General features: G+C 45.5%; 3 protein-coding genes across 7 annotated transcripts in view; 1 reads left to right on the plus strand and 2 right to left on the minus strand.

The window, feature by feature from the left end:
- Positions 1-883: 883 nt before the first annotated feature.
- Positions 884-6,063, minus strand: LOC311145766 (prohibitin 1-like). 2 transcript variants are annotated; one of them, XM_084182069.1, is made up of 7 exons: positions 5,996-6,063; positions 5,266-5,360; positions 4,936-5,097; positions 4,594-4,736; positions 2,666-2,782; positions 2,354-2,449; positions 884-2,169 (listed from the first exon to the last, which is right to left on the minus strand). In XM_084182069.1, the coding sequence occupies exons 2-7, from the start codon at positions 5,348-5,350 to the stop codon at positions 1,957-1,959; spliced, it is 816 nt and encodes a 271-aa protein (XP_084038195.1). In that variant the 5' UTR covers positions 5,351-5,360; positions 5,996-6,063; the 3' UTR covers positions 884-1,956. The 2 variants fall into 2 exon arrangements, with proteins under 2 accessions (XP_084038195.1, XP_084038194.1); XM_084182068.1 differs by having other exon boundaries at positions 5,992-6,063.
- Positions 6,064-7,413: 1,350 nt separating this feature from the next.
- Positions 7,414-13,588, plus strand: LOC311145687 (uncharacterized protein). Of its 4 annotated transcripts, none has more exons than XM_084181946.1 (6): positions 7,414-7,517; positions 8,182-8,383; positions 9,161-9,264; positions 9,358-12,204; positions 12,483-12,691; positions 12,980-13,588. In XM_084181946.1, the coding sequence occupies exons 2-6, from the start codon at positions 8,200-8,202 to the stop codon at positions 13,083-13,085; spliced, it is 3,450 nt and encodes a 1,149-aa protein (XP_084038072.1). In that variant the 5' UTR covers positions 7,414-7,517; positions 8,182-8,199; the 3' UTR covers positions 13,086-13,588. The 4 variants fall into 4 exon arrangements, with proteins under 4 accessions (XP_084038072.1, XP_084038070.1, XP_084038073.1 ...); XM_084181944.1 differs by having other exon boundaries at positions 7,424-7,517; positions 8,179-8,383; XM_084181947.1 differs by having other exon boundaries at positions 7,445-7,522.
- A 5,685-nt stretch (positions 13,589-19,273) lies between these two features.
- Positions 19,274-23,810, minus strand: part of LOC311145754 (synaptic vesicle membrane protein VAT-1 homolog) — a 46,088-nt gene continuing 41,551 nt past the window's right edge. Inside the window, exon 6 of the mRNA XM_084182041.1 lies at positions 19,274-19,615. Within this exon, the coding sequence (XP_084038167.1) occupies positions 19,322-19,615 (294 nt within the window). The 3' untranslated portion in view covers positions 19,274-19,321. The remainder of the gene's footprint in view (positions 19,616-23,810) is intronic.

A 23,810-nucleotide genomic window follows, 5' to 3' on the forward strand; every position in this document is an offset into this window, starting at 1 on the left:
AAGGAGATTTCTGTTGAATACAGTATTTCACCTTATACATTTTTTTATTGCCCATTTCCTGGACATAAATTATATTAGTAGAAGCCTATATGGATGCATGTCTGTACTAACCAAACACAGGACAGACTGCTCCGTTGTTCCCGTCTCTAACCACTCTTCTTAAATGAAATGTGGAATAATGTGCTACTGTATATTTAGCAACTTTCCGCACTTTGACCTAGGTACTGAAATGTGTCATTGTCATTTCAAGTATGCCAATTACAGTCATGCGAATAAGTTAATTATATTTTCATATTTACTGTAGTGCCCACAATTGTGACTGTGTTGGTAAAACAAACAGGAAATCAGACTTACATCCTGTGTAAGCGAGACAGAATGATGCACTGTTTATAAAACTCCATTCTGCATTCTTCATATCTGTGCTAAAATGTCTACAACCTATATCAGGTTGTTGGGCTAGGAGGTGAAATGCAATATAACCAAGCATGCACAAAAGCATCTGATATGAAACATAGCCAGGTTTATATTTCTAAAACTACCACTACTTTAGTTATCAGTGTATAAACTACATTGTATGTATTTAAGCAATGGTAGCCTAACAATGTTTCTGTTCTCTGCCTCAATGTATACCTCATAACATCGGTTGCTTAGGGAGTCCTTTCAACCCCTATACAGACTTTACACAATGGCAGACATAAATTAAATCTGGTCTAAGTATGATATTTATGCCCTCAAGTACAGGTATTCACAAAATCGGACGCAAAACACACAATATATTTATAGGGCCCTCTTGTGGCTATAAATGAGAAAACCATAACTTGAACATCAACCGTGTCACATTTCACAGAGATTTGGTACACAAAAAAGAGCTGTCACTATGATGTAGAAATAAGACAATTTTATTGTTAAGTTGAGACATTGAGTGGAATGCGGGGGCTTGCACATCCTCCCACCAAAATAAAGACACGGCGACAAACTTTAAAGAATGAGGGAAGGTTGCTACCCATGACCATCTGACAGGCACGTTTCATACCACTGGGCTAGGAGGGACATGTCATTGAGGACCATAGATGGGGTGGGGTGGACAACGTGCTAGTAAACCAAAGATGATTCTGTAGAGGATCCAACCTTGCAATCAAGTAGGGGGAGTGCAGTGCTGGGACTCTATGGCAATCAAACTGGGATGATTTTAGGAAAGCCAGCTGTGAGAGGACATTTGACAGGCCATCTCTGCACAATAGACTCAGTCAAAGGGATGGGTTGATTCAGAGTCATATATTCAGAATATATGGCTCTGGGTAGATTAGTTCAGATAATTTGTTTGTACGAGGTAATTTAAAGTTATGAGTGGAAAAACAAGGGTGCTTTGGATCCCAAACTACTTTGGTGTATAGCAGCAGTATCTTATTCACCCATGGAAGTTTGTGCTTGGCTAAGATTAATGTAAATGCAGTTGATTAAATAGCTTGTCCTCTCAGATCAATAAATGCCCAGGATTGTGATTGCGGTGGTGGTTACAATAGTGCTAAAATGTTCCATCTTTTTCATGACATTCCAAACAGCTCTTTCCCTAAATTAACATAATTACAACTTCTTCATATCACAAGCCCCTCACAGTCACTGCCCTGAATTTGTCAGACAAATCCAAGATAATTTACTGCATCACCAATTTTGTATTTTTGACAGAACTTACTATATGTAGTTTACCATAGATCAAGCCTCAGGCTCCCTCCTCTTCCCCACACACTGCCCATACTTCAGAACCCTATCATGGACCTTTCCACACTCCCAAGCCGCCATTATTTCACCAGTCCATAGTTAGTGGAAGTGAGAGGAGATTGTGTGAAGGTGGAGGACCCCCATCCCTTCACCCTCTCCTCTCCCCCCCCTTCCCCCTCCATGGCCCATGCATTGGCTGGTCACAGGGAGGGGTGATTAGGTCAGGGTGTGTGGGTCTCACTGGGGCAGCTGGAGGAGTGTGCCCTGGCCGGCGGGCAGGTAGGTGACATTGCGGGAGCGGGACAGCTGGAAGGCGATGTCCTCGGCAGCCTCGAGCTTACGCAGCTCTACCAGGCCGTCTCCAGCCTCCTGCAGGGAGTTAGCGATAAGCAGGGCGGCCTGGGAGTCACCCTCCGCTGAGATGATGGCTGCCTGTTTCTGTTGCTCGGCCTGGTGAAGTAGAGAACAAATACACTGTTGACTTCTATTCATCCTTTATAAAAAGGTGCGCAAAGTCAGAATCACTTGGTTGTTAAGGGTCACTTCCAGCTTTAAGTGTATTAAATGCATGCCTAGTATTCTTATCACCTTACAAAATTAATCTCTGTCAATGTCTCAAACCCTTTCTCCTTACCTTCTCCACAACGAACCTGGCCCGCTCGGCCTCCTGCTGAGCCACCTGCTTCATCTCAACAGCCTCTGTGAACTCCTTACCGAACGTCAAGTGTGTCTGTGGAAGAAGGAACATGAGGTCTTCAATTAAAAACACGTACAAGTGATGACCAGGCCCACAGAGTAAAACGCTCGCTTCCTTACTTATTATAACGATAAAATCAAACATTTGTGCACAAATATAATGTCCTCACATGTTAGCGTTATTCAACATTGTAAATCATAGGAATTAGTAGTTTTGAGTGTATTATTCCTTCAAACAACATCAGCTTACCAGTGAGACGTCATCCAGGATCAGGCCGAAGGTGTTGGCTCTTTCTGTCAGGTCATCACTGACCTGCCGAGACACCAGCTCTCTCTGGGTGATGAGCTCACCGGCATCAAACCGGGCCTGTGAGGCACACACACAAACACACCCATATAAACACACACATACATACAGTGAGGGAAAAAAGTATTTGATCCCCTGCTGATTTTGTATGTTTGCCCACTGACAAAGAAATTATCAGTCTAGAATTTATTTGAACAGTGAGAGACAGAACAACAACAACATCCAGAAAAACGCATGTCAAAAATGTTATAAATTGATTTGCATTTTAATGAGGGAAATAAGTATTTGACCCCCTCTCAATCAGAAAGATTTCTGGCTCCCAGGTGTCTTTTATACAGGTAACGAGCTGAGATTAGGAGCACACTCTTAAAGGGAGTGCTCCTAATCTCAGCTTGTTACCTGTATAAAAGACACCTGTCCACAGAAGCAATCAATCAGATTCCAAACTCTCCACCATGGCCAAGACCAAAGAGCTCTCCAAGGATGTCAGGGACAGGATTGTAGACCTACACAAGGCTGGAATGGGCTACAAGACCATCGCCAAGCAGCTTGGTGAGAAGGTGACAACAGTTGGTGCGATTATTCGCAAATGGAAGAAACACAAAATAACTGTCAATCTCCCTCGGCCTGGGGCTCCATGCAAGATCTCACCTCGTGGAGTTGCAATGATCATGAGAACGGTGAGGAATCAGCCCAGAACTACACGGGAGGATCTTGTCAATGATCAAGGCAGCTGGGACCATAGTCACCAAGAAAACAATTGGTAACACACCACGCGGTGAAGGACTGAAATCCTGCAGCGCCCGCAAGGTCCCCCTGCTCAAGAAAGCACATATACAGGCCTGTCTGAAGTTTGCCAATGAACATCTGAATGATTCAGAGGAGAACTGGGTGAAAGTGTTGTGGTCAGATGAGACCAAAATCGAGCTCTTTGGCATCAACTCAACTCGCCGTGTTTGGGGAAGGAGGAATGCTGCCTATGACCCCAAGAACACCATCCCCACCGTCAAACATAGAGGTGGAAACATTATGCTTTGGGGGTGTTTTTCCTGCTAAGGGGACAGGACAACTTCACAGCATCAAAGGGACGATGGACGGGGCCACGTACCATCAAATATTGGGTGAGAACCTCCTTCCCTCAGCCAGGCCATTGAAAATGGGTCGTGGATGGGTATTCCAGCATGACAATGACCCAAAACACACGGCCAAGGCAACAAAGGAGTGGCTCAAGAAGAAGCACATTAAGGTCCTGGAGTGGCCTAGCCAGTCTCCAGACCTTAATCCCATAGAAAATCTGTGGAGAGAGCTGAAGGTTCGAGTTTCCAAATGTCAGCCTTGAAACCTTAATGACTTGGAGAAGATCTGCAAAGAGGAGTGGGACAAAATCCCTCCTGAGATGTGTGCAAACCTGGTGGCCAACTACAAGAAACGTCTGACCTCTGTGATTGCCAACAAGGGTTTTGCCACCAAGTACTAAGTCATGTTTTGCAGAGGGGTCAAATACTTATTTCCCTCATTAAAATACAAATCAATTTATAACATTTGACATGCGTTTTTCTGGATTTTGTTGTTGTTATTCTGTCTCACTGTTCAAATAAACCTACCATTAAAATTATAGACTGATCATGTCTGTCAGTGGGCAAACGTACAAAATCAGCAGGGGATCAAATACTTTTCCCCCCCTCACTGTACATACATACATACATACATACACATAAAGACACTGGATAGCATAGACTTCACTGCAACCCAATGCCACTCAGACTTTTTTTGGGACAAGGCCTCAGAGGTGGAAATGCAAAAGTCTGTTTTTAGGCCAAACACCAGGGTAAAACCTTATAATGGAAATGCAGCATTAGTCTAACACTCACCACCACGGACTTGAGGACCTCTGTGGTGATGGATGGCAGTACCCTCTCGTCGTAGTCCTCGCCGATGCTGGTGAAGATGCGTGGGAGCTGGCTAGTCACCGGCCGGAAGAGGATACGCAGTGTGATGTTTACATTCTGCAGATCTGTGGGGTGGGGAGAGAGAATTAAGACTTTACAAAGAAACTACAAGAGGACAGTTGAAGAAGTAAAAAAAGGAAAACACTCTTGGATAGAGCTTGAAATGAAACGACAGAAAGATAGGTAGGTAAAAGCTTTTAGTATACCAGAGAAAGACTAAGTGTGAAGATTATTGTGCCGGTCCTCGTGACTCATGTTAGTTACCTTTGCTGCCTGTGATGACAGGCACGTTGCGTGGACGAGAACGGCAGTCAAAGATGATAGGCTTCTGTACCCAGGGAATGAGGAAGTGAGTTCCCTCGCCAACTACGGCATCTTGCACTCCCCGGAACCTGTCGAATATAACTGCCCGATGACCTGCATCAACTGAAATGTGAAGAAATATTAGGACAATTCAGGTTGGTAGTTTTATGGAATTCACAACTTTAAGCCTTAGATATGTTGTTCAGAATTTCTAGTATTGCATCCAGGTGTTTCCATAGCCTCCACTGATATCAAGATCCATTGATCCATTTACAGAGGTCAATGTCTCACCATTGAAGAGGGCTGAGTTCACAACACCTCCACCAACAGCGAGTGCCAGCCCCAACTTCCCGATGGATTCAAATAGTTTCGCCATGTCTGCAGCCCTGAAAAAAAATAATTAAAGACTAAAATGCTATTCATTGATAGATACATTTACTTTCATTTCTATGTGAGTTCACCAGATAAAACTCTAGCTCTTAATTATATAATTGAGTATGTGGTATAATACATCTACATGTAGGTAAGTAGCTACTAAAGCTATCCAAATAAACGTGTTTTTCGTTTTTCCAGAGCTCTTAGTTATTCCCTTCTGACGTGATGGCCTTGGTTTGTCAATGATGCCAAAGCTGCATTAGCCACACTAGCTAGCCAAGCAAGCAGACCTTGCAACAAAAACGAAGAAGACTATATTTAACTAGCTATGTGAATTGAAACATAAAATACGCAATGTCACACCTGGACCTGTCATGCCAAGCGATAGCTCTAGATCAGGGTAACAAACACTATCATGACAATCTGTAGTTAAGTTAACGTTACATGCTCACGCAGCGACATGAACTTGCAAATCGGTCGCTCGTGTCCATGTTACTCAATGCGTACCTTCCCGGTTTACTAAATAATTACCCACATAACAAGTCACACACCATTACAATAGCAATATCTGACTATTAGGGAGTTTTATTAATTATATATTGATACATGTATATGGTCATAACGAATTAAATTAGCACTCACCTACTGTTTTGTCAGATCTGTCTATGACCTCCACCGTAGCCGACGTTAGAACGCATGAATTTTTCTTTCTGCAGAGCATGCGCATCAACTTCTAACAAACTCCTCTCTGATTGGATAAATAGTGCTCTAGGACTTGTTTATTGATGCAATTCATTGGCTAGTGAGAATATCGCTGAGCATTCTGGTTGCCGAAGTTCACCAACTATGATAATAGTAATATTATGATATAATTAACCATAAGGCACGAGGGGGTGTGGTATATGGTTGTTCTCTTTGCGCGACGCAACGCGAAGTGCCTGGATACAGCCCTTAGCCCTGGTATATTGGCCATATACCACAAACCCCCGAGGTGCCTTATTAAGCAATAAGGCCCGAGGAGGTGTGGTATATTGTTACCGATGGTTACGAATGTAATTTGAGCAGAAAAAAATACATGTTTTGTCATACCCATGGTATACTGTCTGATATACCACGGCATTCAGCCAATCAGCATTCAGGGCTTGAACCACCCAGTTTATAATGATAATTAGATATTTCTGTCATTTGAACAGGGTTGACTCACAGAGTTTCTAAACCCTGAGACGCAACATCGCGAGACTTCCAGGAACGCTTGCGAAACAGACCATGCAGACCAGGTCGGGGTTTGAGAAGTCAACGAGAGAAGTGAAAAATTATTCATTAGTTGTTAATTTTCTCGAAATCTAAAGGCACAACCTATATATGAGCCAATGTCTTAATTAGTTGAACATGTTATTACTCTAACCTCGTAAAACTGACAAACTAAGACGTTTTTAATTTCGTCAAAAACAACTTTATATCGAATAAGTGCCTTTGATTTGATGGTCTGCACATGCGCAGTTCAGCGCGAGACAACCCGTTAGACCTGATGAAGTGTTTCTGCGCATGACATCGCCTACAAGTGTGATTCTTTTGGAGAAGCGGTTTCAGCCTATCTTCATACTGTACTGTCTTAGGTTGAATTAATCATGTCCTTGGCGAGAATAATGCCTAGGCATTTTTCTTTTTAATTTTTCAAATTTTGAGAGGTTAGTGAGACATATTATGAAAATAAAGTTGAACTTACTGTATATAATTTCAGAACGTTCAGTTGACTGTTTCTTCTTAATTTTTCAAATGTTGAGAGGTTAGTGAGACATTATGAAAATAAAGTTGAATTTACTGTATATAATTTCAGAACGTTCAGTGGCTGGCTTCACACACACACACACACACACACACACACACAGAGACACACACACACACACACACACGATTTGTTGAAATACAAATGTATCTCATTATTGGACAATTCTAATCTAGGCCTTGAATTGACCAATGCATTGATTCATTTTTGGACCTGTGAACCAGGCCTTATGTTCGCCCCCTGGCGTTTGAAATGAAGAACAACAACACTCCAGTTCCTACTTCATACAGTTTCACTTTCCATCCATGTTTTGAACAACATGCAAGTGAAGTACGTCCACGTCTTTAGTGCGAGACGAGAGATATGAGAGGCATCTAAACAGGTAAGGTAAGGATATTTGCGTTGATGTCGTTGTGAAAAAAGGCAATGCCTTGAAGAAATCTACTTTGAGGTCATTTTAGATTGTGTCGTTTGTGCACTTCCTTGAAGTTTCATTTTCTCAGTCTCCGCAGTCTTCACACTTATCCATTCCTTTGATTTTCACAGATTTTGTGATTTGATGGTTAAAGTGATCGTCTCTTTTATAGAGCAGGGAAGGGAATGGATAACTATACGCACTAATCTTTCTGAAACAGCGGATTAAAGTGATATGACGCCCACCGCGCAAACTGGTCGATTGTTCTTTGTGGACCTCATTTGAACCTCAAGTAGTCAGTGCGCATGTCATGTGAACAGTTAGCACATCATCTTTACAGTATACTATCAACATCAACAGTATCTCAAGCTGTTTCCATAGCATTGACCTCCGTTGACACAGCAGTTGAATAAAAAAACGTTTCTGTTGATTATGTTGATGAAGTTTCGTGGCAACGTCCAGCACAGGGTGTAATTTTATCAAATATCCAGATAACCCCCACAAAAAAATAGTTATGTTGGCCTATTACATGGCAATGACAAATGTATTGACAATTTACAATCAGTGGTTATGGTTGAAGTGAGACTTGGCTTGGTATACCCACCAATGTATTCCTCCTGTATGTCAGTAGCCCAGTTTTGCCCAGCAGATGGCGGAGCAGTGCAGGACAGTGAGGGTGAGTGGCCTGCCCACTGATATAAAGGAGGACCGGCTGACAGACAAGCTATACATCTACTTCCTGAGGGCCAGGAATGGAGGAGGGGAAATAGCATCTGTCACCATTGTCAAGGCAACACCCGGCTCTGCCCTCATCACCTTTGAGGACATTGGAGGTGTGTGTGTGTGTGGACGTGTTTAACTATTCTTGTGGTGACCAGAAGTCCCCACAAGAATAGTAAAAAAAAATTGGGGGGACCAACTGGGGACATTGTGTTAGTCCCCACAAGGTCAAATGCTATTTCTTGGTGGTTAAGGTTAGAATTAGTGTTAGGGTTAGAATTACGTTAAGGGTTAGGGTTATGAGCTATGGTTAGGGTTAGGGTTAAGGGTAGGTTTTTGGGTTAAGGTTAGGTTTAGGGTTAGGGGTTAGGGAAAATAGGATTTTGAATGGGACTGAATTGTGTGTCCCCACAAGGTTAGCTGTACAAGACTGTGTGTGTGTGTGTGTGTGTGTATGTGTGTGTGACTGTGCATAAAATGTGTCTGAGGCTCCTGGGAAGAGTGGGCTGGTGGGGTGCATAGGGTATGGAATGTGAATGATGAATTGGTAGAGAGAAGAGATCAGGAGACTGGAGACTTGATGGTGATAAATGGACTGTTTCACCATAACGTAGAGGCATAAAGTAACAACTACGGTACATCGTTGCCACTGCTAAGTTCCTTCCTTCCTAGTTGACCATAGCCACTCTTTTTAAACTTCATTTTGCATCCATTTGCAAATTAACTATGAAATGCAAGGTATTATGCTTCATGGCCTGTCACCATCGATTAACTGTGAGCTCGGGTGTTGGCATACATTTCAATGGAGAGGCCAGGTGCAGGAGTGCTTAGTAAGGGTATTTCTCTGACTGAGATTGATTTAGCTCTTGTACTCTGGTGACCCCACACAGTGGCAAGGAGCGTGCTTCAACATGGCCGACACATTCTGAAGGTGGACGGGAAGAAGTATGAACTCACCTTGAGTGAACCTCACAAAGACCTGGACCCAAATAAGGTATGTTGTTGACACAATATTGGGAAAAAGTGACACATTTTATTTAGACTTACATATTCTCCCTCTTTCTCCCCCCCTCCCTCTCCCGTTCAGGTCATCTTGAGCATGTCTGTTACAGTGGACTACAGCCAGCTACCTGGAGGAAAGGCAGCAGTGACCAGCCTTGACAGGAGTCATGATGTCCAGATCCACTATAACAACCCAGAGCAGCTCTGCACCCTGCAGGGCCTCTACTCCCAGGTCCAGGCTGCACTGGCCCAAATACTGGGGCTCCCTGGGGCCCTGGCCTCCACAGATACATCCCCACCTGGGGCCAATGGTGTTCTGGGAGTCCCTACTAGAGGCACTAGTGACCAAGCTAAGAGGACTCAAACCCAGGAGCCAACAGACCATCACAGGAAAGGTGATGAGCAGAGAGAACAAACAGAGCAGGCCATAGGTCTATTCTCAGGTGATCTAGGCTCAGGCCCACATAGGGACTTTACGTCTGGAGATCAGGGCCTTGAGGGGGAGGGGACAGCCCAGGCAGAAGGGGGTGCTGTGGGTCTGTGTCTGTCTCAGGAACCCTCTATGTTGGAAGAGGACCTCTCCCTGATCATGGATGCAGACATTTTCCTCTACCTGCAGAGGCACTGTGGAGAGGAGTACCAGGAGATCCTCACCCAGCATGGGGTAGAGGTGGTGGACGTGACCGCTGAGGGGGTGACCACCCTGTTCCTACAGAGAGTGCCTGGGGTGGGGGACATTGGGCAGGAGCTGGAGCGTCTGAGGGGGGCTCGTGGGGACCTGAGCCGGCTCTACCAGGAGAACGAGGCCAGGCTCCGGCGAGCCCAGCTGCCCAAGAGCGTCCTCTCTCCCAGGGGAGGCCTGTCCAAGGCCATGGAGAGCCTGCGGGTCAGGCTGCCCAAGCTGCTGCTCAGTGAGGATGACAGGAACGTCTACATAGTTGGCAACAGCAGCGATGTGTCCGAAGCCAAACAGTTCCTCCTCCAGGGGGAGAGAGAGGAGGCGGTGGAGGATGTAGCCAGCTTGTTACGATCTCCCTCATCCACATCTGGTTCCTCCAAGCCAGGGGAAGAGGAGAGACTCACACCCACTCTCTCCTCCACAGCAGGAACACCCCTGGACGGCAGGATAGATAAGCTGCTAAAGCAATATGAGACAGAGAGAAGGACAGAGGGGGCCCGAGGGTATAAGTTTGCCCCCCGCTTCAAGGCATTAGGGCCAGCTGGGCTAGGGACCAGACCTAGGGACACAGTGACGGTAGGGGACCCATCTCTAAGTATACGACCAGGCCTTGGACCCATGTTAGGCCATGACCTGTTTGGCTTAGACAGAGCAGGGTCAGGTGTTGGGGGACTCTCCAGGCCAGGTACACAGAGTAGTGGAGAGGATATCCTGTTCAAGAGATGTGACCCCCTGTTCACCCCCTCCTCTATGGAGAATGGACTCTTCCTGAGCTCAAAACCAACAGACCTTAGGCAGCAGGGTGAGACAGCCCCATTCACCTCAACTCTGAACACCTTGTCAGGGGGCAGCACCACCACCATCTCACCCTCCGGGTCAGGGTCCACTCTAAAGCGGGCCAGTAGTTTCTCGGGGCGGGCCAGGTCCAAGGTCCAGGACCCAGGACAAAGTGAGGCTGAGAAAGCCACAACCAGAGCCAGGCGGTCCAATAGCTTGGACAGGAGAAATGCCTACTGTGCAGAGCTAACCATTTCCATGGTGATATGGAATTACATGAAGGAGGCCTACGCCACCCGTATACAGGACATGACCTCTGACCTGCAGATGAGGGAGAGCCAATCAGACAAAAGCAATGACATCACTGTCATCCTTAGTGGAGCAGAGTCATCTGTGGTGAGCACCTGTCAGTTGGAGATGCAGAAGCTGGTTGCCATGTTGAAGACAGACTTCTGTTTGCAGGAGTTGCGTCTGGCTGAGTTAGGCGTGTCCGACCCAGCAGATGAGACTTTAGAGGTGTGCTGTGCTGAGGTGAGGCGACGGTTCAAGAAGGTCTCCATCCAGACGATGAGAGATAGTGTGTTTCTGATCGGCCCCAAGCAGCTGTGCTCTCAAGTGGGGGCAGCACTGAGGAAGGTGTTCCCTGGAGAGACAGGCCAGAGGGGGGGACAAGAGGACTTCTCTGTCCCCTCTACCTCCACTTTGAATCAGTCCAGTCCATCTCAGGTGAATGGGGTCCAGAACTCCACACAGTTTCAGACCAATAGCCCTCAGCGGATGTCTGAGACTCAGAGAGGGGGAGCGGAGGGGCCTGGTGCCAGCAGGGAGGAGAAGAAAAACATCCTAAGGAACAGCGAATCAGAACACAAGAACACAGTTGTGAGCCAATCACCAGCGAGGAAAGACCCTGTCATAAAGGAGAAAGTGGAGAGGGGAGGGACCATGGAGGCAGACGGGAGCAAGACTGACACATTTCTCAGCCATTCAGCGATAGGCAACGGAGGAAGGCCGGGAGCAGTGAATGGTGGCGGGTCAATGTTCCCGTCAACATCAGCAGCACATACCAATCAAGACATGGTCACGCCCCCAAAAGAAAGCAACCTGAGATCCAGAGTGACCCAGAAGGACAACAACAGACAGTCTAGTGGAGCAGAGAACCAGGAAAGGTCAGGGTCAGGGGGAGCTCTCACACGCCATGGCTCGGGAAGGTCTAGTCTGTCTGGGGCACGGACACAGATCTGTGTGTGTGGGGAGAGTGGGCCGTCACTGAAAAGGACAGGGTGTGGGGTGACCCTGTGTCCACAGTGCCTTCTCAAAGTCCACGTCCAATGCAGGGTTTGCCCCAAGGCTGAGGTGGCAGTTCCACAGGGCATCCAGGGTAACATGAACTACTCTGAGATGCCCTTCAGCCTGCCAGGCCATGGCAGAGACACCGCCGTTAAAATCACCTACTGCATCCCAGATGGCATTCAAGGGGTAAGGGCAGGACTTCTCTACCACGCTATCTGATGGGCTAATTACAGTTGACATTTTAAATGTGTCATGTCATTCATGTGCTATTTTTTAAAACTGGCAAATGCGCTCTTGGCGTTATTAAATCAGCTTATATTAAAATGTTATGTCTAAGTATCCCTTGTCAGTAATTGCTTGCTTTGCATTTATAATTTCTGTCATGTTTAGCTCCTAACACTGTCTGGTGGCTATTACAATCTTGAACATCCCATTATCTGCCACATTTCCCTCTCCTGTTGTAGGAGGGCCACCCCTCGCCTGGCTCTGCGTTTCGGGGGGGAGTATTCGAGGCCTACCTTCCCCTATGTGAGAGGACCAGGAAACTTCTACCGCGGCTGGAGAAAGCCTTCAGGCTAGGCCTCACCTTCACTGTCACGGGCAGGGAGCCAGGGGCCAGGGTCAGCTGGGACAGCATCCCCCACAAGACCAGCCTGCAGGGGGGCAAGTCTGGGTGAGTACTGGGGTTACAGTACCCATTAGTGGCTCTCGACTGAAATAGCAACAGTAAAGAGCAGAAAGTCAGGGGTCAATGTTATGTGCTGTTCATTTTATTACCTAGGGTGTGTCCCAAATAGCACCCTATTCCTTTATAGTGCACTACTTTTGGGAATATGGTGCCATTTAGGATGTAACCTATGTAAGAAAAGCCCTATAGAGCTCTGGTCAAAAGCAGTGCACTATATAGAGATTAGGGTGCCATTTGAGATATACTCTATAATGTTATTTTGTGTCCACTCAGGAATGGTTATCCAGACTCCACCTATCTGAGTCGCCTGTCTGAAGTACTGAGGGCTAATGGGATTGAGGAGGCACCTGCCAAGTCTCAAGACACAAACAAAACCTGACAAGGATAGTCTGATCTATGTTTTTATAAAGGTGTTTGTTTCTATCCCGTTTTGTAAGAATTGAATCTGTATGGGAATGTCTTTTGCACTGTGTTCGTAGAAATCTTGAACGCGTGTGTGAGTCTGTATAATAATAAGCCAATGAGTTAAGTTATTTTGGTTCTTAGAGTTTTATAGTTGTACTGTTGTTCATGCTTAATCAGGACCAACTGATTTACACAGACATTTTACGGATGATAGTAACAGGATATACTGAAAAAGTATTTGAGCTACTATTTTTATTGGACCAATATTAGTCCTGGCAGCTATTGTTTATTTGATCTTGCTGGATGCTGTACTGTGTTTTGAATCTCTTAGAGATTTCTGACAGTGAACATTCCCATCTTTATCTTACTGTAACCGTGTTCAGTCCATATCTTTTCTGTCCTCCCACAGCTGATAGCATTCACATTCATTATGTAAACACACTCAAAACATGAGCCATAAAATATCAAGTAATTGCAGTTCCATATTGTTTCCTCACAGTAACATCCTAATAACGCAGTAACAAAGCCACAGCTCCGGGTCAAATCTTTTTTTCCGTTATGCTTTTTTATTAGTCCTGGAAAACATGTAAGGCATATGGTAACATTACACACTGAAGCATTACAAGCTCTAGAGCCCATACTGTGGACAGCATTGCACCACGTATTCAGTAAACCCAGAGTCAAGCACAGAAGCAGCATCAATTCAAAGGGTTTAAAAAACAAAGTGGAGACAACTTAGTAGAAGAGTGGAAAACAACACTATAGAGAGAAGGAGAGAAGGAATGAAAAGCTAGCAAACAAATCAACCTGTAGGTAGAGTAGATGTCGCACAGTAAACCATGTGTGGAAACTGAGCTGTCTGGACGGAAAGTGACAATGGACCTGTTTTTCTGAAGCGTTCCTATAGATGGGTTAATGTGCATCTTGTTATGAGGCTGACTTGACAGTGCCAGATGGGGAAGAGCAGGGGGGCTGGGAGTGGGTATGGGTGCAGTGAGGAGAGGCGAGGGGAGGGGGGCTGGAGCAGGTATAGGTGCAGTGAGTTGGCTGCTGTTGGCACCATGATGAAGAGGGTGGAAAGGGTAAGGGACTCCCTCTGCACAGAGCCACTACTGAACTATACAGTGGAAGTAATTGTGAACTATACACACATGCCTTTTTTCCTGGTCACCTACACACAGATTCTAGTGTCCTGTACATATTGTAACAAACCTAGCCAAATGCACCAGACACTCACAGCATTTCTACAAAGTTGTGGAATATGTTGGTAGTTGGCACATAGCAACAGTTTTTAGTGATTGCGAATGAAGAGCCAGAGACAGCCAGAAGTGGTTGGCTTGTTTTCTTTTAGGGAAGGGTGTGGGGTGGATGGCTCTGGATGTGGCAATAATCTCCAGACTGTCTGGGATTATCTTTCTAACTAGGAATACACTCCACCAAGCACTGAGATTGACATGAGACTGGAAAGGAGAACGATATAGTGTGTGTGAGTCAGAGAAACAAAGAACAAATGTGCTCATGAGGTGGATGCAAAGGTAATTATTTCTGATCAAGAGTAAAGTAAGCTGTTTGGAATGACCTGTGAGAAACCATGTGAAACAGTGATATTACGACTGCCAATCAAAGGAAACCTGTTTTTTACTTCCAGAAACAAATCAGCACGTTATCTAGAACAATATAGCTGGGCGCTGTGATGTTTTCCAATGCAGAAAATTCCCTAGTTTCTTGAAGGATCATCTCTGGTTTTAGAGCTCTTACATAAGAATGTGTGTCTGGCTGGAAAATCAATTCAAGCTAACATACAACGTAGATTCACCAAGCTGGAAAAGCAATCGGGCGCTAGGGGTTGGGAGGAGTGGGTTAGGGCTCAGGCACAGCCAACAACAGATTCATCCTCCCCTCTCTGACACCCAGTTACACCCCTTGCCCTAGCCAGTCACAACACCCACCCACCCGTGTGCTGCAGCTGAGTTCATCTAAGAGACCTTTGGGTTCAATCAAACAGGAAGAAAAACATTGAATCAAATGTCATATAATCTCTGCACCACATGCCATTGGATGCATGCAATTTAATTCCAGATGTTAATGTGATGTGTGTGTATGGAGAGGGGAGAGGGCGGGGCTTTGGCTAACTGATAATTGACTAGAACCAAAGAGCTCTTGAGGTGCAATAGAGGATAGCGGAATGTCTGAGACCAACAGGCCGTATGTGAACTGGGATCGGCTTTAGGGCGGATATGTTGCGTCTGGGACAGGCCAGGCCTGAGCTGAGATCAGAGGTAGAGCTGGGTTTCCATCTGTGCAGCTGTGCCATATGGCCTCGCTATCTGTCTGTGTGGACACATCTGCTACCTCACTCTCTCTCTTCCCATACAAACCATTTGGAATCAGGCTAAGAGAAACAAAAAAAATGTATGGTGGTGTTCACAAAGCTAAGCTAGAGAGAGGAGAATGAAAGAAATGCTCCATGATTCAATGATTCACCTGGTCATGTATATTTTTGAATGGATCTGTTTTATTTATCTTTTTCGTTTTTTGTGGTTGCAATTCTAAGAGGATTTTAGTTTGTGTGCTGTGCTGTGCAGCCTAATCGTCCATGCACCTTGTCCATGCACTCTTCACTGGGATGGAGTTATGGAGATTATACGGTATGGTTGTAAACGCATAGGCCTATCGACTGATGTGGGATTAGTTTGTTGTAGTAGATGTCTGAGGCCTGATAATACTTAACACATTTCACTGATCTGAGATCAGCACAGTGATGAGTTTGGATATGGAGGGAGGTGCCTCTCAACGCGGTAGTGTGTGTGTGTGTGTGTGTGTGTGTGTGTGTGTGTGTGTGTGTGTGTGTTAGGATCGAGGCACGAGAGCAAGACCCCAACCAATCAGAAACAACTAGAACCTTTCGTAAACTGTAGCAAAATTCTATCAGCACCCATAAGCATTTGGAACAGAAATCATACACAGATTAACACATTTTTGTGGTTTTGTTCTTCTACAAGGTCATAGGAAAAGTATCCAGAAAAGTTTTTTTCTTCTCTTTTTCATTGAATGCACCGTTGTAGTCAAGGCATTGACAGAGGAGTACATTCAGTTTGGCACAAACAGAAAGGCTCATCACATTGAAAAGGAATGTAGTTAGGCAGGTCCCTGCGTAAAGAGTATGAACTTTGAACTTTAAACCCCTTGGAAAACAAAACAAAAAAACATAGGTCAAACAAACTAAAATAACATATTAAGTAAAACATCCTTTTACTGAAGCATTAGCTTCTCACATGGCATTCTGAAAACAGAAGCACCATCCACAGGTTCACAGAAGGAGCCCAGCAGATCAGAACAGAACACTAACCAGAGCCTGACAGAACACAGTCACTCCCCACACTGGCATGGCACTCACACTCCGTCCCAGCCCCACTGCTGTCCCCGCTACACCGGGTTTTCACTTTCGCAGCCCTGGATGAATTAATGGTTTGATTTGAACTGCCACCCAGGGTAGAGGAGGAGATCTGTGTTTGTGTTTTGCGTGCATGCAAAAGTGTCACTTCCACTGTACTTCCAGTGAGTTTCAGCAGATACAGTATGGTCTCTGAGTGGGGAAGGAGCGGAGTCAATTCAGAGCCAGTGGGACTGGAGTGGGACTGCCATGCCTGGAAGTGCATTAAGATCAGTGAGCGGAGTGCAAAATACCTATTCCAACTGTCCTCTTAACATTGGCCTCATCAGAGAGGGGTAGAGAGAGAGAAAGAGAGAAAGAGAGGATTAGAGCTAGACAGCTGTGAAGCAGATAGAGAGTGCAAGGAAGGGGAGGTTGTAATGGCGGTGAGGAGGGGCAGGTGGGAGTCTTTTTTTAACCTGACAAACGACCTGAGGACACACACATCTTCACACACAATGACTGACACACAACACGAGGGAGGCCACTCATACTAACACAACAACTTCTTTACAAAGTCACTAGTCACCATCTGAGACTCTTCACCAATGGTCCGACTCACAGACAGACAGGCAGACAGACAGGCAGGCAGGCAGGCAGGCAAGTGTGTGAAGAGCATGGATTCTCACATCTTTCCAAAGGGGATAGTAGTGGTGTGTTTTTGAAGTCCGTACTGCAGGACTCCTGCTCATAACAGGTTTAGCTTCTGTCCCTGGTTTATTATAGACAATTAATCTCTGACATAAGAAGAAATATCAGATTAATTCAATATAATTTAGAGGAGGACAAAAACAAAACCCTGCTTAATTGATACAAAGGAGTCCTCTATAATCACCTTCTGAAAACCAGTCTTCCTGTTCTACATTATGTCCACAAGGGGCAGCAGTGCATTCGTATGGGAGAGGCCAATTACTGATTGTGGTCCTAGGTGTGCAACCACCACACAGACTATATGGGATTTAAATGTCCTGATAATATACTGATACAAATATAAATATTTCTGGAGTGTAGTAACTAGGATGTTAGCCTGATTTTACTGCTCTGTACTACAGCTTTAATACTAAAGCCTGGGTTTCATTAGACACTTTACAGCTCTATAATACTGCTCACTCACTCCCTCCAGATAGAGAGAGAAATAGACCACAACGCTATCTCTGACGAGCCTGGTGCCTGTTGCTATGCCGACCACAGAGACAGAGAGAGAGAGAGAAAGAGATGGCGAAAGGAGAAGGGGGAGGGACGGGTGAGAATGCACGCCAGCAGGATTTTATTTACCCTTCTAAACTCCCCTGTTCCAGATCAGGGCGAACGACAGGCGAGCGGTCACTGTGAAAGGAGTGGAATGCCATGGAATGTCAGGGCAGGATCAGGGAGGGATAGGGTCTGATATCAAGGAACTGGGTGGCATTCACTCTATTTTATTCAGTTCAAATGTCTAAGTGTCTCTACACAACACTGCCTCTTTGACCACATCGTCCTGTGTGTGTGTGTGTGTGTGTGTGTGTGTGTGTGTGTGTGTGTGTGCGCCTTGTTTGAAGAGAAACATTTTTCTCTCCTAATTGGCACTGTGCACTGCTTGCCAACAGTTGGTTCATTAGAAACATCAGTGACTATAGAGCACCAAAACTAAGCACTGATTTCTCCCTTCCTATTTAATACTGGACCAAATGGCTCATTAATTCTCTGTCTGGAGCTTCATCCTGTCACACACTATTGTCTGGTCTTGTTTGTCTGGTATACCTAGGATTATGGGATATGTAGTGTGGGCTCAGCTGTGAGGTGGAGCTGTGTGATACTAGAAGTGCCATGGCATTTAAGGGATGTGCCAATACCCTCTCTTTATATACATAAATAAAGAATGGGTAGTGGCTATTGACAAAGGAGTTCTGTAACCACTGGCCTTGGAGTCAAGCATCACACAGCCATGCAAACAAAGCACTGGACCGTTTGTGAGATGGTGGGTGGGTGTGGTTCTGTCTGTCTGTCTGTCTGTCTGTCTGTCTGTCTGTCTGTCTGTCTGTGGGTTTATACCATAGGGAGAGGGGGAGGCTAGGGGGAATTCAGTAGAGGGAGAGGGGAGGAAGGAGAGGTGGCAGGTGGAAGTCAGAGCAGGGCAATCTAGCACAGTGGGAGTCGACATGGAGAGGGGCATGGAGGGAGGAGGGGCACTGTGTGAGTTGGAATGGGTCAAATTATCGTTGTCAAGGGAACAGTGATGCGCCCCAGGCCTGGGCATTATACCCACACCGTCCCTCTGTGTCTCTCTCTCTCTCTCTGACTCTCTCTCTCTGGGGTCTCAATAGGCAACACCTTTAGACTGTGGTCATTTTCCCATTGTGGCGAGGTGAGGGCGGGAGCTGTTTTGTGAGCTCGGCTATCGTTAAGGTGCACTGGGGATGAGGGGGCATGAGGGATTCAGAAATAAAGTGACCCATGCTTGAGTGGTGGAGGAGAGAGAGGGGAGGGGGGGGGGTATAGGCCCAGGCCTGAGTATTCGCTGTCAGAGTGGACTGGGGAGGGGAGGGGTCTGAGAGATGATGGTAGGGATGACAGATTGACTGCTGTGCAATGAGTCTGTAAAGCCCACACCCATCCCCCGCTCTCCCAACTCCAACCCACACACACCACACCTCCCTTTCCCACCCTTTCCCTCCCCCACCACATTTCCCCTGCCCTGTCACCCCCTCCCAAACCAAACCCCTGCTCCCAGGACGAGCTCCCCGATGGTCTGTCTGCCTGACTATCCATCCATCCATCCATCCATCCCTCCCTCACTCTCACTTCTCCTCCTTCTTCTCCTCCTTCTTCTCCTCCTTCTTCTCCTCCTTCTTCTCCTCGTTTTTCTCCTCCTCCTTCTTCAGCTCTTCTTTCTTCTTCTCTTCTTTCTTGTCCTCCTTCTTGGAGTCATCCTTCTTCTTCTCCTCTTTCTTCTTGTCCTCCTTTTTCTTGTCCTCCTTCTTCTCCTCTTTCTTAGGCTCCTCCTTCTTCTCCTCCTCTGGCATAGGCTCAGTGATGAGGATCACCTTGCCGATGTTGTTTCTCTCCTGCATTCTCCGCATGGCATCGCCCACCTGGATAGAGAAGCAGAGGCAGAGAGAGAGACATGAAAGAATGAATTATGGATAGTGGGAGAGGGGCAGGGAGAGTAGATATCCATCTATCATCATTTGTCCAGGACTGTTGGTTTGTCTTTCACACAAACATGCATACATAGCCACATAAAACACACACACACACACACCCACACACTAAATTCCTCTCCAAACCCTTAGAAGAAGATGATGCCAGGCACCGCAAGCATAAATTGCCCAGTCTATCACTCCTTAAACATAAACTACAGGCAAGTATCAGCACGTGGGAGAGAGAAGTTTGTAAAAACTTTAGTGTCAGGATGTATTAATAACTGAGAGAACGGGAGAATGATGGAGAGGTAGAGGTAGTGTGCCTGAGTCAGTGATTGACGGACAGAAAGCAAGAGCCAAAGCTGTAGATGGAGAATCATGTAGATCGAGAGAAAGGAAAACTTGTGGAATTATTCATCATTATTCTGTGTTTAAACACCATTATGAAAAATTCAAATGCATTGCTAAATTATACATTTCTTTCATTTGAAAGTACTTCAGTTTAAAACTGTCTATGCCATCCCCATATGTTTAATTAAACCACAGGATAGATACCACATAGGGTCTCATTGAGAGCTGGACAATTTACTGATCATGTCACATTACCATTATTGACTGGCTGGTTCCTAGGTGCCTGTCACAGTGTCACGTCAGAGGCCGGTACCCAGGGTTGTGCCACAGCCAGTGTTGATTGACCCATAGGTTTCTTCCTGTCCTGTCTACCTGTCAATCATAGTGACAAAGGGCCGGTCCTAGACAGGCCAGCCCCACCCTATACTGACTGCTTGCTCTGTCTAATGTCTGTGTATGTCTCTCCATCAGTGGAGGCTGGTGGGAGGAGCTATAGAAGGATGGGCTCATTGTAATGGCTGGAATGGAATAAATGGAACGGGGTCAAATGTGGTTTCTATATGTTTGATACTGTTTCATTAAATCCATTCCAGCCATTACAATGAGCCCGTCCTCCTCTAGCTCCTCCTACCAGCCTCCTCTGCTCTCCACCCCTCCCTTCTACCCCCCACCCACGCCAGCCCGGCGCAGGCAGGCAGACCACCTAACGACCAATGCCACAGCAACAGAGGGCCATCTCCTAGCAACCCAAAGCCTTGTCAAAGCTTGGTCCTGACGACTGAGACACACATACACAGACAGAGAGGGGGAGTCATGTCAGAGTTAAAGAGGGAGAGGGAGAGAGGGAGGGAGAGGGGGAGGGAGAGAGGGAGGGAGAGGGGGAGGGAGAGAGGGAGGGAGAGGGGGAGGGAGAGAGGGAGGGAGCAACTGGTGATATTCAGATGGACAGAACACTTAAAGATGCAGTTCGGGATCTTAAGCACTTACACATTTTTTACATATTGAACGAATTGGAATTCGTAACATATCATACGAATTGCCAAAAAATGCAATATATATGTATATATATATTTTTTTGCAGGACGTAAAATATAATAAGAAATGGATGACCTACTACACAATTGTGCATCATTTCCAGGGACTCGTTTTGACTCAAGAATACTACTTTCAAAACTACTGGCTGAAATTATACAAAAGCTCTGGAGCATCACTTTAATGAAAAACCAATGAAGGGGAGGAGGAGGAGGAGGAGGAGGAGGAAGAGGAGGAGAGAGGACTGAAACTATGGAAGTGTGGTAATTAGGGCTGGGGACGCCAGGGATTTGTAAGTGTAGCTTGTGTGAATGAAACCACAACATGCCCAATTACTGAAGCCTTCAATCACTCACTGCTCCGCTCTCTCTCTCTCTGAAAGTCTGCCTCAGCCATCTAACTCTGAGTGTTCTTACAGTGAGTGATTCCCTACCTCCCTGCAGTGTCTGCACTAATAATCACAACTAGAAGCACTGTCTGTCTGTCTGAGAACGGTAAGACCCTCTAGACATCAGAGCTGATATGCTCTTCAATACAAAGCCCTGACGGAGTTGCTCAATATGAGGCACCAGGCTCTTATACATCCTGTGTTATGTTCATTGATTAATAGTGCAGACATGGAGAGGGACAGGATAGGTCACAGAGGAGGGGGGGGGGGGGTGATAGATAGAGTCAGGGTGTGGTATATGGGACCCTTAGGTCACATTCACCGATATACCATCTTATTAATTCAAGTTTAAGAGCTGTTTTATGATATGGGATATATGATTATGATATGTAATATAATTCACACCAAGAGTAATTGTATCAACTATTACTATATTATACTTTCCCTAAACTCTATCCACCTCATTTCTCTAATCTTCTCTCATCTCCCCGCTTCAATCCTCCACTCCTTCATCCCATTCTGTCTCTCGCTGTCATACACACGGCCCCTCCCTGAGACAGAAGCACTGGCAGACCAGTGGAGGTTACCATGGCAACAGGGGAGAAAACGAAAAAGAACCACAGAAAGAAAGGGAGGGTGGGAGCCGGAGAAAGAGAGAGTACAGAGAGTAAGTGAATAAGCTGTGGATACAGACAGAAAGAGAGAGAGCGAGAGACAGAGAGAGACAGAGCGAGGGACAAAGAGAGAGAGAGAGAGAGACAGAGAGAGACAGAGAGAGAGACAGAGACAGAGAGAGAGAGAGAGAGAGAGAGAGAGAGAGAGAGAGAGAGAGAGAGAGAGAGAGAGAGAGAGCTATACAAATTGATGGAACATATATATCAACAAATTGGCGAGGGCACTAGAAGAGTCTGCAGCACCCGGCCTCACCCTACTAGAACAAATGTCTACTGTCAGTTATAGAACCCATTGCCCTTTATGGTTGTGAGGTCTGGGATCCGCTCACCAACCAAGAATTCACAAAATGTGACAAACACCAAATTGAGACTCTGCATGCAGAATTCTGCAAAAATATCCTCAGTGTACAAAGTAAAACACCAAATAATGCATGCAGAGCAGAATTAGGCCGATACCCGCTAATTATCAAAATCCAGAAAAGAGCTGTTAAATTCTACAACCACCTAAAAGGAAGTGATTCCCAAACCTTCCATAACAAAGCCATCACCTACAGAGAAATGAACCTGGAGAAGAGTCCCCTAAGTATGCTGGTCCTGGGGCTCTGTTCACAAACACAAACAGACCCCACAGAGCCCCAGGACAGCAACACAATTAGACCCAACCAAATCATGAGAAAACAAAAATAGAATTACTTGACACATTGGAAAGAATTTACAAAAAAACAGAGCAAACTAGAATGCTATTTGGCCCTAAACAGAGAGTACACAGTGGCAGAATACCTGACCACTGTGACTGACCCAAAATTAAGGACATATTTTACTATGTACAGACTCAGTGAGCATAGCCTTGCTATTGAGAAAGGCTGCCGAAGGCAGACCTGGCTCTCAAGAGAAGACAGGCTATGTTCACACTGCCCACAAAATGAGGTGGAAACTGAGCTGCACTTCCTAACTTCCTGCCAAATGTATGACCATATTAGAGACACATATTTCCCTCAGATTACACAGACCCACAAAGAATTAGAAAACAAATCAAAGTTTGATAAACTCCCATATCTATTGGGTGAAATACCACAGTGAGCAATCACAGCAGCAAGATGTGTTACCTGTTGCCACAAGAAAAGGGCAACCAGTGAAGAACAAACACCATTGCAAATATAACCTATATTTATGTTTATTTATTTTCCCTTTTGTACTATTTGCACATCATTACAACACTGTATATAGACATAATATGACATTTTAAATGTCTTTATTCTTTTGTGAGTGTAATGTTTACTGTTCATTTTTTATTGTTTATTTCACTTTTGTTTATTATCTATTTCACTTGCTTTGGCAATGTAAACATATGTTTCCCATGCCAATAAAGCCCTTAAATTGAATTGAAATTGAGAGAGAGAGAGAGAGAGAGAGAGAGAGAGAGAGAGAGAGAGAGAGAGAGAGAGAGACACTTCTCTCTGGTCAAGAGAGAGACACTTCTCTCTGGTCAGTATCACAGGCCTAACCATTGACTGGCCCTGGCATTAACCAACGAACATATCAGCCCCCTCTTTCTTTCCCCTCTCTCCCTTTCTCTCACTTTCCCTCTATCGCTCTCTCTGTCTACAGTATCTCTTTCTTACAATCGGATTCTGTCTTTCACTCAAAGAGACATCTGCGTAATCTCATCCGGTCTCATAGAGCCACGCCCAAGCACACA

Source organism: Coregonus lavaretus, assembly GCF_964263955.1.
Source record: "Coregonus lavaretus genome assembly, chromosome: 2".
Taxonomy (NCBI): Eukaryota; Metazoa; Chordata; class Actinopteri; order Salmoniformes; family Salmonidae; genus Coregonus; species Coregonus lavaretus.

Coding starts and splice junctions, on each gene's coding strand:
- LOC311145687 (XM_084181946.1), top strand. CDS start 8,200: ATGGCGGAGCAGTGCAGGACAGTGAGGGTGAGTGGCCTGCCCACTGAT. Junction 8,384..9,160: donor CACCTTTGAGGACATTGGAG/GTGTGTGTGTGT, acceptor GACCCCACACAG/TGGCAAGGAGCGTGCTTCAA. Junction 12,692..12,979: donor CTGCAGGGGGGCAAGTCTGG/GTGAGTACTGGG, acceptor GTGTCCACTCAG/GAATGGTTATCCAGACTCCA.
- LOC311145766 (XM_084182069.1), bottom strand. CDS start 5,350: ATGGCGAAACTATTTGAATCCATCGGGAAGTTGGGGCTGGCACTCGCT. Junction 5,098..5,265: donor GAACTCAGCCCTCTTCAATG/GTGAGACATTGA, acceptor TTCACATTTCAG/TTGATGCAGGTCATCGGGCA. Junction 4,737..4,935: donor TGTCATCACAGGCAGCAAAG/GTAACTAACATG, acceptor CCCACCCCACAG/ATCTGCAGAATGTAAACATC.